Source organism: Perkinsus marinus (genome assembly GCF_000006405.1).
Source record: "Perkinsus marinus ATCC 50983 genomic scaffold scf_1104296942480, whole genome shotgun sequence".
NCBI classification, from domain to species: Eukaryota; Perkinsozoa; order Perkinsida; family Perkinsidae; genus Perkinsus; species Perkinsus marinus.
In genome coordinates, this window is record NW_003212171.1 from 99073 (window position 1) to 113114 (window position 14042).

A 14042-nucleotide genomic window follows, 5' to 3' on the forward strand; every position below is an offset into this window, starting at 1 on the left:
CACGAAGACCATTTGAGACAAGTCTTCGCACGCCTGCGTGCGTGGGGCTTGACGTTGTCCGCCGAGAAGTGCGAGTTCGGTTGCCCTTCTGTGCCCTATTTAGGACACATTTTTGACGGGAACGGTATGAGACCAGATCCGACTAAGGTAGAGGCGATCTTGAGATGGCCTCGCCCTGGTAATGTTGCAGAAATAAGGTCCTTTTTGGGTCTCGCCGGCTACTACCGTAACTTCGTCCCTAACTTCTCGGACGTGGCACGACCAATTCAACGGCTGGTGTCGGAGGTCGGAAGTGAAACTTTGGCTTTGGATACCTACTGGGGACAAGAGCAAGAGGAGTCCTTCCGGGCCCTCAAGCTTCGTCTCGCAGCCCTGCCCTTCCTCGCTTACCCCGATTTTGGTATTCCCTTCGAGCTCTATACTGACGCAAGCGACTATGCCATTGGAGCTGTCCTTATGCAAGAAGGAAGGCCCTTAGGATTTTTCAGCAGGACGTTAACGGGCTCCCAGCTCAATTGGCATACCTATGAGAAGGAGGCGTACGGTATCCTACAAGCCCTGATTTACTTCCAACACTACCATATCGGTTACCCTTTGACGGTTACGGTATATACAGATCATGAGCCCCTGACTTGGCTAGCTAAGGCCGGCTCAAAGAAGCTGGAGCGATGGCTTTTGGCCATGCAGGCGTATTCCTTCATAGTGAAATATGTACCAGGTAAGAAAAATGTGTGTGCTGATGCTCTGTCCAGGATACGCCAGCTCGACGACGATACCCTACCGATGGAACCGATGGAGTCAGAGCCTATCATGGCGAAGCCAGCCAAGGACGTTGACACTACCCGTGCCCTTGTATCTGTTGTAGCCGCTCGTCGACAATTAGCCGCTTGTATAACAGCATTGTCGGCACGGTGGTCGATCGACGATATAAGGCGAGAGCAGGATAGTGACGATGTCACAAGGAAGGTAAAGGAACGTCTTTCGGACCCGTTGCCTTTACGTAGGACCGAGTTGACCGACCTCGCCTTCCGCCCTTACAAGCAGCTGTGGGATCAACTGGATGTTCTAGATGGCCTACTGATACGCCGTCGCAAGTTCGATAACGAACGAGAACCCCGGTTCCTACCAGTGATACCACCTGCCTTGAGATCTGATGTTGTGGATGCCTACCACAAGGAAGACGGTCACTTCGCCGTACGCAAGACTCTCGACAAGCTCAAGTTGCATGCCTATTGGCCCGGGATGGGCACAGACCTCCTCAACCACGAGAAGACATGCCCTAGATGTACTCAGGTCAAGGCAACGGTACCTCGAGCCCCCTTAGGATTTATGCCTATCGGCAAACCCTGGGACTTAATTGCTATCGACCACTTGAAGGTGCCCCCCAATGACGATAATATTCGTTCACTATTGGTTGTCCAAGATTATTTCACACGGTGGGCTACGGCCATACCGGTGAAGTCCGAGGATACCACAGAAGTGATTAGAGCCCTGTTAGGTCTTTTTAGCATCTTCGGGCCCCCTGGTCGTGTGCATAGTGACCAAGGCCCTGCGTTTGAGTCGAATGCCCTTAGGATTGTCCTTGAGCGTTTAGGAGTTGAGAAAAGCCATACCACACCGTATCACCCCTCGGGTGACGGCTTGGTTGAGCGCTTTAACCGATCACTGATTGGCCTCCTCCGTACTCATGTGACCGACTCTCACCAATGGCCTATGTACCTTCCTTCTTTATTGTGGCACTACAACAGTTCTGTTCACTCAGCGACTAGGTTCGCCCCGTTCACATTAATGTTCGGTCGTGAACCGAAGTCTGTCTTTTTGCCATCGTTGCAGGCCCTTGACCAGTTCTCTTTCGACCCATTCGGGTATAACGAGTACGTCAAGGCCCTCTCGATCCACCTCGAGGATCTTGTTGACCTCACCCATGCCTCCGCCTCTGCTGCAGCCCAAGCTTACTACGACAAGAAGGCCACGGCTCGTCAATTCTATGTTGGACAACGTGTACTGGTACGACGTCTTGGCCCTCAAACCGGAAATAAGCTTGAACCTAAGTGGAGCCCCGGTTGGTTTGTGGTCGGTCAGATGCCTGGCCAAGAGAACAAGGTTCTCAAGCTCAAGCACCAAGAGACGCTTCAAGTTCGTGTTCTGTCAGCTGATTACGTCGCTATCGACCCTCTTCAGCCAGACGCCGTTCCTGACGCCCTTGGTATTATGCGACAAGATCCACTACTACGTGCTGGATCGCCCTTACCCGACCCCGATCTCAACAACGCCCCCGGTCCTGAACCCCCTGTACGACCCGATGTCATTACAGACAATGTGAGTCCAGGAGATGGTTACCCTATGGACCCCCTGGCCGGCCCTGAGATACCCCCTGACCCCGATGCTTTATTATGGATTGAAGTCGACTTCCCACAACCACAACCACGAAACTCAAGACAAGAACCCCTGTCGGAAACGATAAGTACGGCGACCCCGGATGATGTCCCTACTGGGCCCAGTGGTGAACCTCATCCACCAGAAGAGGGAAGTGCAGGCGATCTCGACGGACGCGTTGAGACCTCGCCAGCCCCAACCCCTTCTAGTCCTTCATGCCTACGAACCGACGACAACACCGACAACAGCGAGTTTCAATCGGTACCTCCTCCAGGTTCCTCGTCAGCTGTCCCAACGCTCCCTACGCCACCACCCCATGAAGAAACGGCTGAGACTTCGGAAACGGCCGAAGTTCCTGAAACGGCCGTCCCTTCCGAAACGGCTGGTCGACCCCTAGGACGTGGACACCGTACGAGAAACCCAAGAGTGAGGTTTGACCCCCAAACTTATGTACCATTAGGGAAACGTCAGTAGATTTTCCCTTTTGTGCGCACTGTATATTTGCACACGTGTATTGTCTACTTTTCACGTCACGTTAAGGCCGTACGATCGTCCCTTTTGACCCTTATCTCTACAATCGTTATCTTTTTCGCATGTTTATTCTTACTCCTCTTACAGCAACTGTTTCCTGATGGATCCCTGGTCCTACTACGACTTGGAGGTGATTAAGGCTCTCAACCTACCTCCGGAAGCTAATTTAGCTACTATTTTTGGCGTTGTGGCTCAAGTCGACGACAACGACTGGCCCTTGGAAGAGAGGCTACGTCGCTTTCACCGCAAGTACAGGTTAGGCCCTATCAAGAACTCTCTACCCAGGCCCTTGTTGCTCGACCCTGAGGAGTACAACAATAAAACCACGGCTCACGACCGCCACAACGTCGCCCTTAGTGTTCATGTGGGACTGTCCGCTTTTGCAAACCCTGCACTGCGTGACAAGCCCTCGACTACAGCCCAGCTCCGTAGATCCCGAGCTGCCTTTGGCAGTCAGTGGCCTACGTTGCCCGACGATTCATTTTGGGGTCTCAAACCCATCTATATGGTCGAGAGTGTGCCTTTCGTCCTAGCAGTTCACGGCAACCAAGCGGTCCTCAACTGTCCACCCCGCTCCGTATGGTTCCCTGACGCCTGCGATCTAGACACTTATTCGACCCAAGTTCTACCCTCTACCTTATGGAATTGTCTCGCTACTGCCCTGGTCTTCCCTGAGGAGAACGCCTTCTACTGCTGTGCTTGTGTCGCGCTCAAGAGTCTGGGTCGTACCACAGCGCAGAAGCGTGACAGAAAGGACATAAACGATGCCTTGAAGGCCGCCCTTGAAGTTGGTATTTTCGACTCTGACACGATACCTGCGAACGCCCTATACGACGCGGCTGACTTCGATTACGACCGTCTGCTGAGGGAATTCGCGTCTCATGTCAAAGGAGGCGGGAATCACCACGGTCAAGCCTTCGATATGCCTGGTCCTTACGCCTTTCCGTTGCTAATGTGGGATGATGTCTTTCTCGCTTACAAGGATGTTGGTAATCGGAATTTACGAGTAAGTCATCTGTTAGACCCGTTGATAGACATCCTCACTCCGCCTAGTGTGATGAACATTTTGATATCACTACGTGCGTGGATTCGACTGCTCGTTGCCAAGTATGGGAATGATAGCGTCGGTGCCCTAGTGGTCCCGGGTTCACAACGCTTGATCGTTTATGCGATGCTGGCAAATGATTCTTACCCTAGTGCGAGTGGAGCGGATCGTCCCTTCGTGTTGTTTCGGAACAGATGTCCCTTTAATTCTGCACTTGACGAAGCTCTGTTACAGCGAGAAGAGGCCCTGCGGGTCGATCCCAAGGGTGCCAATGACATCCCCAACAACGGCTCCCGTCCGCCTCGTCCGTCGTATCCTCCGCCTATCATTACTCAACCTCCCCGACCACCGACTAGACCACAAGCCGTTAGCGGTTCGTCCTCATCATATGCCCCGACTTCGGCGCCACCGCGTAGTATGCGTGATCAAGCTGTGATGACTGACGCCATGGTTTCGGCACATGCTGACGACTCGACTGCCCTTACTGCTATCGAGACTACCAACAACTACTACGATAACGACGCTGATGATGCTTCAATTGACACCGACAACTCCTATGGTCCCGGTCAACCAGAAGACGACGAGTCCTTACAAGAATATTTACACGGCCCTCGTCCAGCTTTCGACTACTTTGGATTCTCTGTCGAAGCCCTTTTTCTCACATTAGACGGAAGCACCGACTCCTTTGAGTTCCACCATCACCACGACCCTTACCGCGTGTTCGAGCCTCGCCCGTGTCCATTGGTTAGTATTATTCCCCACGCCGATGTCGACATGCATGTCTCTTACCCCCACAAGGTGCGTGATGCTACCGGTGCTCTCAAAGACCTCGGTTGGATCGACGACTTCGACTTGGACCCAAACACTGACCCTCGTCCTTGGCAATGGAGAAATGAACTCGATCTCCTGCATTCTGTTGACGTCTGTTGTCACCTTGACGTCGACGAGGTTAGAGTGATCGCTCACCCTACCTTATGCGGTTTTGTGCCCTTCCGACGAGATCTGGCTGGTTGTGTCGTCTTTGGTTCTGGACTCTTCTCGAGTGCCTCTACGGGTACTTGGTGGGTTCCTAATGCCCTTGCTGTTTATCGTTGGCTTAGGACTGTCCAGGTTGGTGCCCTTGCTATAGCGGTGCACACAGAGCACCGCCGGGCCCTTGCCCAGCCCCGTAATGATTTTAATATTATCTTTTGTTGCCGCATGCACCTAGAACGTGCTTTGCCTGTCCTGAGAAAACATGCTGTTCTGAGGCCCTTGCGAGAAGGAGGTGAACTATTTTTTGGTAGAAGCCTAGCCGCTTTTACTAGTCATGTTATCGAGTCCCCTGATCAAGGTGTTGGTGTCCTTAGAAGGCCTTCATCTATTACTGCGGCTGAAGCTGTTCTATTGAGGTACACGATGATGCTGAGTCGTGGCACTGTTACTCGATGTCACGGTACATTCCCTATGCCCTTGGGATGGAGTTTCGATCGCTCCCTGATTAAGCCCTTCGAGATTCATGACGACGAATGGTTTGACCAATACCCTACTCGAGCATGCTACGACAATGCCCTTGGCAGCTCCTTTCGTGTTGCTCATGATCGGAACCTACGCCTCTACGAAGGTAATCGTAACCCACTCGAACTAGCTCGAGAGTATAAGCCCTTACGGTGGAATGGTCGGTCGGCCGGTTGGTTAGTTGGTTGGCTTGGTTCGCGGATGGAGATGATAGTCTTGCTGGATTGGTTGAGTCTCCTTTTATTGCTGCCCTTTTATCTGCTCTGACTATTGACTGCTATAATTATCTCTTATCCTCTTAGCGTGATCCAGACTAAGAGGGGGGGAGTGTAGGGATCGCGCCCTACGCGCTCGCCCTTGTAATCGTTATCGTCTGATCACTTATATTCGCTCGCCATCGATCGCGCTATGCACGTATGCGCACTGTGTGATCATGAACTTAGGATAAGTAGAGTTACAACTCCTTTTTGATCCTTCTCACTCGGCTGCCCTTCCACGAAGGTCTGCCCTTGTTGTGAAGTTCGACTACGTTATCCACTGAAGTCTGGCTACTAGTTGTGTTGCCCAGTAACAGGCACAACATTGTTAGCATACGCGTCGCTTCGCCTAGTGTGCGTCGCTTCGCGTATCTTCTCGGTTGGAATACCTTGCTTGCGACGACTCCGGCTACGGGTTGTGCGCCGTTGGGCTGGTCTCAGCCTTATCAATGGTCGTCTTGTCCCTCTGCAGTTAGTAAACTCCTCAAAGAGGCGAGAAAGGAGGCAAGGGAAGAGATTTCGGCGACAAAATTTGGCACCTTTGTCGGCTCGCCCCCTACTGACTCCTCTGGTCTACCTGGGTGCGGAGGTACAAGTGGTAGTACTATCTCTACTGAGAACACGCACACCACCGCGCGTGGTCATCTCGCAGCCTATGACCGACTCCTGCGGCATGCAGGGATTGCTGCTGGCTCACCGACCAGCTACTTTGTCTTATTCTACTCGTTGGGCGAGTCTGTCCGGAATCGCATAGAATGCGAGGAGCCTTTGGACGCTGTGCTGCTGAGCGTTCCAATGGACAAGGTCCTGTTGCACTACCAAGATCTCTACCAGAGACTCCGGCACAGATTGCTGGAGTGTTTCTCCGATGTAACAGAGGTCACTAACCTACGAAAGCTCTGGAACGACTTGAGGATGCGTCCGGGTCAGTCATTCTTGGCTTACTTGGCTCTGCTGGACAACTTGCGCCTGCAGCTGAACCTCTGTGGTGTGGTACTAAGCGAGTCCGAGATCTGGGACAAGCTGACTCACTATGCTCTTCCTCCGTTCGGCGATATGGCTCTCTTCTACAAGCTCTCGGGGACTACCCTATCGGTTGCGAGATCTCACATGATGTCGCGGGCCTCCCTTGCTGCCAGTGCCCCTCCAGGTCATGGCCGTCTACAAGCATCCTCGTTGGTTACATTTGACCCTTCCCAACCTGGAGATCTAGCTGGCGGCACCTCGCTCTTGGCTAGTGTACAATCGGGAGCGGAAACTTCTACCACTGTTGCGAAAGCCGCCTCTTCGACGCAGCCCTCGACACGGGTACCCAACCTGCGCTTGCTGGGCTTTGACGTGTGTCGGCGGTGCTTTGCTACCGGCCATCAAGCCCAGAGTTGCTCGAGTCCTAGCCCCGCTCTGGTAGCGGCTCGGTGCTTGTCCTGCGGTAAGGGCGGTCATACTGCTTCGGAATGTCGGCTGGCTAAAACTCGTTCCCTGACCTGTTCCAGATGCAACAGCGTCGGTCACTTGAGCTATGTGTGCCGAGGTCACGGGCTGTTGCACCGGCTTCTTCTGCCCCCGTCAGCACCGAGAAGAGCACGGCGTCGTCTGAGAACGCCACCTCCCCCGGCAGCCTCTCCTCTTTTAGCCGTACCCTCGGACACCGTTCTAGCCTCGCGTCGGACTCTCTTGCACCAGCTATGGTCAGCTGGTTGGCTACAGTCATCTGCCCTTCGGTGCTGCATGGCCTGGATTGCGACGATGTTGCCCATGAACCTCTCAAGGTCGACTTGGATCTGACTCCTATCGAGGGCCAAGGCCGTCCATTGCGGGTAGCTACTATGTTGGATACCGGCGCGGCCAGAAGTTTCATCTCGGTAGACTATCGTTCCCGGTTACCTCCAGCTTTCGTCGGGGAGTCTCGCAAAGTATGTGTCGCTGCCATACTTGCTAATGGGCAGGTTATGTCATGCACAGAAGCGGTGCAGATAGCTGTCCACACACCTCATGTGTCGCGGCCGACTTCCCTCTGGTGTCTTGTGGCCCCCCAGCTCTCTTGCCCTCTGATTCTAGGTATGGGTGCCTTAAGGTCTCTTAACCTTCTCGTATACCTTGGTCGGGATGGTATCCTCCTAAAGTCCGGAGTTGATTCTGCCAGAGTCCGCAGTGCGTCCCTCGGTACAGTCGCTAGGTGCCAAGACGCTGGTATACAAACGGAGTCAACTGACCTCGGCTGTATCACTAGTGGGCAGTCAGACGACGACATTGATGTGACCTCTTTGAACGCGGGTCTATTCCATGAGTTTTGGGGTGGCCGACCTTCTCCAGAAGAACTTCTAGACTTCCAGCTATGCTCGATTACTTCGCCGGTTGCAGACTCCCATCCTCCACCCGGGGTTAGTCCGCTGTTTCGTGGCCATACCCCGTCATCACACTGTTATAGGGATGGGGTGACAAGGATGGCCTTACGATACACGTACGGAGTCCCTTGGCTAAGCGACGTGAGAATGCCTGCGCTAACACCAAGCCTACTGCAGCGCCACCTTTCTAGAGATGTCGGTTTGGTCAAGCGGCTCAAATCTCAGGGACTGTATTCAGAGTATGCAGCTGTGTTCCAGAGGTATCTAGATACTGGTGCTATCTTTGCGGTCCCTCCATCGGATTACGGTATGATCCTTTCTGTAATCCCTCACTTCCCGGTAATAGCGCCTGGTTCTGTATCGACGAAAGTTCGGCCGGTTCTTAACGGAGTGGTCTACCGGGGCATCATTGGCAGCGGAAGGGAGGCCTTGCCAGCTCGCAAGAAATACTTCAACGGCACCTTACCTGCGCTCTTTACATTTAGGGGCTTCGCAGCGGTAGCGACCATTGACCTCACTATGGCGTTCTATCAACTAATGAATGATCCCAGTTCCCGGTATCTCTTCTGCGTGGTCTTCGACTCGGTGGTCTACAGGCTTCGGGGGCCTCCCATGGGAGCCCCACATGCTCCTTTTTGCCTTGAGGATGCCATGAAGCGCCTCCGGGTCCTTGCTAGCCATAAACTTCCTTCTTGGGTTCTACAGCTCATCGACTCTGCCATTGCGGGAAACAAGCCCCGACCCGTGCACTATGAGCCATACATGGATGATATAATCTGTGGTGCCGCTGCGATGGACTTGTTACTGTTGATGATCGACGCTCTGTTATTAGCGGCTGACCTCCGGGGGTTTTCTGCCCAACCTGCCAAGCGCCAAGTTGGAGCACCGGCCAAGGGTTCTGACCCTAAGAACGTCTTGGGATGTCAGTGGTTCTCTGATGACACCATTGGCCCTCAGGCACCTCCTGTGACCTCCCTGCCTACGTTCGTCCTCTTGCCTGACGAGTATGCAGTCGATACGGGTTTCGGCCGGAAGAGCGTCTGCTCCACTACTCGGAGGGATCTTCTGTCGGTCATCAACTCCCACTACGATCCTTTGGGTTTATATTCAAACTACATCCTTTCGATGCGATTATGTTTACGGGCCGAGCTGCAAATCAACCCTAATCTGGATTCCTTTATCACTGCTGATACCTATATGAAGATACGAGGAACCATGGAGGCCTTCCGCGAGGCTCCTCGTATTCCCCGCATCATCAGCCCTACTATCGGAGATGGCGAGCCCCTCTATGTCTTCTGTGATAGTTCAATGGTGGCTACCGGTGTACTCATAACTACTGCGAGCCTCATCCCGGTCCGTGCTCACGCTCGCCTAATTTCCTCCGATAGAGCATCCTGGACGATTGTCAAGAAGGAACTGCTATCAGTGTTGGAGGGAGTAGACCTGTTCTTCGAGACCTTGGACATTCTGCACAACTCATGGCTGCCTCATGGCGCCAAGCCTGCCCTCCATATCTTCTCCGACAACGAAGCTAATTGTTGGAGGATTCGCCGTGCGCTCCGTCGCTTGAGACGTGATGCCAGCGCAGTGGTGCGATCCAAGGCTTCTGCCCTTGACGACGTGGAGTTTGTCATTGGTGGTAATTCAACGAGCCGTTGTGTCCCCGACTGCAGTCCTAAGGAGTCTTCTGTCGATCCCAAATTGCCACCTTGGGAAAGAAAATCAGTGGACTCGATTGCGAAGAGGTTGTTCGACTATGGCCCGGGGGAGATATCCCACATCCGCGGTGACAGAAATCCCGCTGACATGTACAGCAGAGGGCTTCATGTAGATGCTCTTCACTTGAATGTTGACCTCAAGCGATATGTGCAATCTTTGCTCCGTACTAGCGGCAGCTCGCTAGCTACAGTTACTTCCGGTGACTCTCCTGTGGGTGTACTGGATGGTGCATGTGCCACCGATGCATCTACGGGAAGTGATGTTGATGAGCCTTCCCCTGATACTGCTCCGGTCCCGGTAGGGCCCGCAAATGCTGCACCTTCCCCAGTCGACACCCCTCCTGCTGCTGACAGTCATGTCGACCGTCAGTTGATAGAAGAGATGATTAGTCGTCAATCGGAAGACCCCCAGTTGAACAATGCCCTACTCACTGGTAAATTCGACACTGCCCGCGACAAGCGCATGTTCTGTGTCAAATCCATCAACGGCAGATCTGCGGTTTACCATGTACCTACCGGCGCAGTAGTTGTGCCTGGTCATCTTCGTATGAGGGTGTTGCAGGATCTCCATTGCCTCTTCGGCCACATATCGTACTCTAAGTTGTATCTGGCAGTAAGTGACCTATTGTTCATCGGCAAGTACAAGGATTTCCGTCGAGTCCAACTACGGTGTCGTACCTGCCTTGCCATGCGTGGCCACCGAGCCTTACACCATCAAGCTGGCAGGCGTAAGCTTCTGAAATCGGAGAAAGGCTGGGAAGTGGTGGGCCTCGACTTTGTGGGTCCCTACCGATCCTTTGCTCAGACTGGGGATCCCCGGTCGATGGTCTTAGTGTGCGTGGATTCCTTCAGCAACTTTGTTTGCTGTGAGCACTGTCCGGAAGGGGCTTCCGACGCCTCGACCTTGCAGGCCATCCAATCTATATGCTATCGAACTGGTTTCCCGCTGGCTTTCGTGGTCGACTCTGATTCCCGGTTCAAAAGCCGGTTGGTTACCAGTTGGCTGGAGGGCCACGGGGTCAAGCTCTTCCATGTGGTTCCACATTGTCACCGTTACTCTGGCTGGCAAGAAATTATCCACCGATCGCTGTGGCGTGTGGTTAGGGCCTTGATGTTGGACGACGCGTACTCCAAGCCTTGGTATCTTTACATGAATAGAGCTGCCTACATACTCAACAATATCACAAGGCCAACACCGGATTGTAGCACTTTTGCCTCGATGCTGCATTTCTGCCATGGAAGGCTATTGCCCCCAAAATTCTCAGATCGCCAACCTTCGGAGTCTGCCAAAGAGTTTGCCAGCGGCCACTCTGGCACCGTTATACCTACCAACGATCGGGAGTTTGATCAGTACTTGTATGAACATCAACTTCAAGCAGTAGACCTCTTCCAGCATGTCATTGCCGAGAACGTCTCTCGTGTTCTATCAGCTCGGTCCTCTCTGGCAGGTCAACCTGTCACGAGAAGGAACCTTGATCTACAGTTTAAGGTGGGTGACGTCGTCGTGAGGTTCAACCACAATTCTATGCACTATAAGCTCGAGCCTGCATGGCTTATTGATGACCTATACCGGATCGTGTCCATTGAATCAGGCCACGTAGCGGTGATTGAAGGGAGGACTAAGCGGCGTGAGTTCCTCGGTAATCTCAAGAAAGTACCATCGGCTTTCCTTGCGTTTGCTTTGTCGTGTATCTGATGCCTGTTGTATCTAATTCCGTTATATATTATACTTACTATCTGTATGTATCCTCGCCCCGGCGGAGTGTTAGCATACGCGTCGCTTCGCCTAGTGTGCGTCGCTTCGCGTATCTTCTTGTTATGGGACGATGTCCCAGAAGCGTCACTCGCCATGAAAACCTTCGGCCCGTCTTGTGTGTTGTGACCATTGCTCCATTTGTGTAGTACGCTAAGCTGTGTAGCTAGCACGCTAGAGTGTTGCAAGATCACTACTCATAAGTGAGTGTGGAATTGTCCGTAAGCATTTACGGTTCTATCGTATCTACTGTGCACTGGAAGTGTACTCTAAGATTCAAGGTCTGGTTTGCGTTATCTACAAGTTGGGCTTTAACTTCAACTTCTTGCACTTGCATTCATACCTTGACATCTAATTGGTAGCAGCTCCTTGTTGATTTACCATTGGTTTACGTTATATTACTATTATGCCTGGAGAATTTCAGTTTATTGAGAAGGATCATCCTTCAAGGATGTGGACATTGTTAGCAAGCAGGCTTATGATGAGTTTAAGGCTCTTGGTGTTTCCGAAGATGCGGCAGAAAAGGCTCGTTCTGCGGCTCGTGATAGTGCTTTGGCTCATAATGAGTTGGTACAGGCTGCTAAGGCTTGCGGATATGGCTCTGGTGGTGGTGGTACTTCTTCGTCTTCGGCCCGTACACCTGATGTTTCGGTCACTCCCAATTCGTCATCTACGGTTGTTCAGATCGTGCAATCACCTATGCCCGAACGGTATGACGGAATCGCTGATTTTGAGGATTGGTTAAGGCGTTATGAAGCTGACGCTAGAGGCTCTGGTTGGACTAATCTCCAGATAGCAGGGCGTCTTGGTAATTATCTTCGTGGTACCCATTTTGAGGTCTGGCATCAGAACTGTTCTAAGACAGATTTCGAGGCTGACCGGAAGGCTCTGTTGGATATGTTTGCCTTAGTTCGGCCCGATGAGATTCTGCATAAGTTCAACTCTCTGACTTGGGATAGGTCTTCCCGTGTGGTCTCTTTTTTGACTACACTCCGACGATATATGACTAATTACAATAAGACCTTACCCGAGGATCATAAGTTGTCTCAGACCCATATGGATAAGATGATTATGGATAGATTGATTGCCAACGCTCCAGATGGTGCCAAGTCTGTGCTTCGTCGACGTCAGCCTAAGACCATTCAGGGTGTATGTGAGATCTTTGAAGATTTTAAGGAGAAGTCTTCTTCTAAGGCTGCTGGTGCATTGGCAACTGGTATGCCCTATGGGAATATTCCGAGTGAAGACCATGTGACTAAGCTTATTGACACGTTTATGACCTCGCAGAATGCCATGGTTGGTTCTATTACTAAACTCTTGGATCAAGTCAAGGGTACTAATGGGAACGGCCAAGGTCGTATTTCTGGTCGCCGCCCTCAGAAGGGTAAGGGCAGGAAGCGTGATCCTAAGTGTTATTTATGTGGTGGTGATGGTCATTGGGCCGTGGCTTGCCCTCATAAGAAGCATGATCGTGGATGCTTTGTGTGTGGCTCAGGCGACCATTTGGCCCGATCATGTCCGCAATTTTCATCGTTCGTTGCCTCAATTGCCAACAAGAAGTCTAATGGTGTGTCGGGAAACTGTTAGGGCGCTCGCCTGACAGCCCGCGAGCGCCGCAAATTGTACTATATCCTTTTGGGAGGGATAATGGTTTATTCCTCTATGCTGATCTTCTCTTTGGTCATCGTCGAGTTGGTCCATTACGTTGCCTGGTAGATACTGGCTGTTGTTCTACTATGGTGGCAAGACGTGTAGTTCCTCGGGAAGTCGAGATTCGGCCCGTTACTGGACCCTCTCTTATGACGATTGATCGTTCTATTTGTACTTTTCTGGGTATGTCATCATTTTCCGTAGAGGCTTATGGTGGTGACAAAGCTAAGGAAGGAATGGCTCCGGACCGTAATGATCCCAAGTTTTCCTTCTGTGTGGATGCTTTGGTAGTGGACTCTTTGGCCTATGATCTGATATTGGGGCATGATTTTATGTCTCATTATGATTTGGATATTCAATATTCGGCCCGTCCTATCCGAATTGTTGGTACTTATTCTAAGGAGGAACCTTCGGCTCTCCCTTGGTTTGTGGAACACCCAGTTCAAGCGGCTAATTTGGAAGATAAGGCGAAGTCGTATTGTAAATCGCAACCGCCGGCATGTGTGGTAACTTCGACGGACAATGATTCTTATGATCTGTCTTGTCCCGAATATTTGTTGGCTGGTGCTGGTACGAAGGTTAATGTTGTCCCCTTGACTGACGATGAACTGCGGGAGAAAGGATGGCCTGTGCCCGGATCTCATCCAGTCCCAACTCCATCTTCGTCGTCAATTCCTCCAAGGTCTGAGCTGTTGGCGGCTGGAGTGTGGCCGCCTCCTGGTTATGAGGATACCGATGAGCTTCAAGACGATCCACTATCGGATCCGTTGAGGTTTGCGGTTCCTGATTTCCGTGATACTTCGGTACAACTTCCTGATTTTTGTGGCTCACCGTCGAAGGAGCAACGGCCCGTTGCTGAGTTATGTGAAG

General features: G+C 52.1%; 1 protein-coding gene across 1 annotated transcript in view; it reads left to right on the forward strand.

Moving 5' to 3' along the window:
* Pmar_PMAR029708 (retrovirus polyprotein, putative) overlaps window positions 1-13109 on the forward strand; it is a gene marked incomplete at both ends in the record, with an annotated part of 13926 nt that extends 817 nt beyond the window's left edge. Inside the window, 5 exons of the mRNA XM_002781428.1 lie at window positions 104-2785; window positions 3078-5555; window positions 6179-7110; window positions 7200-11423; window positions 11973-13109. Of these exons, the coding sequence (XP_002781474.1) occupies window positions 104-2785; window positions 3078-5555; window positions 6179-7110; window positions 7200-11423; window positions 11973-13109 (11453 nt within the window). The remainder of the gene's footprint in view (window positions 1-103; window positions 2786-3077; window positions 5556-6178; window positions 7111-7199; window positions 11424-11972) is intronic.
* Between the last annotated feature and the right edge of the window lie 933 nt (window positions 13110-14042).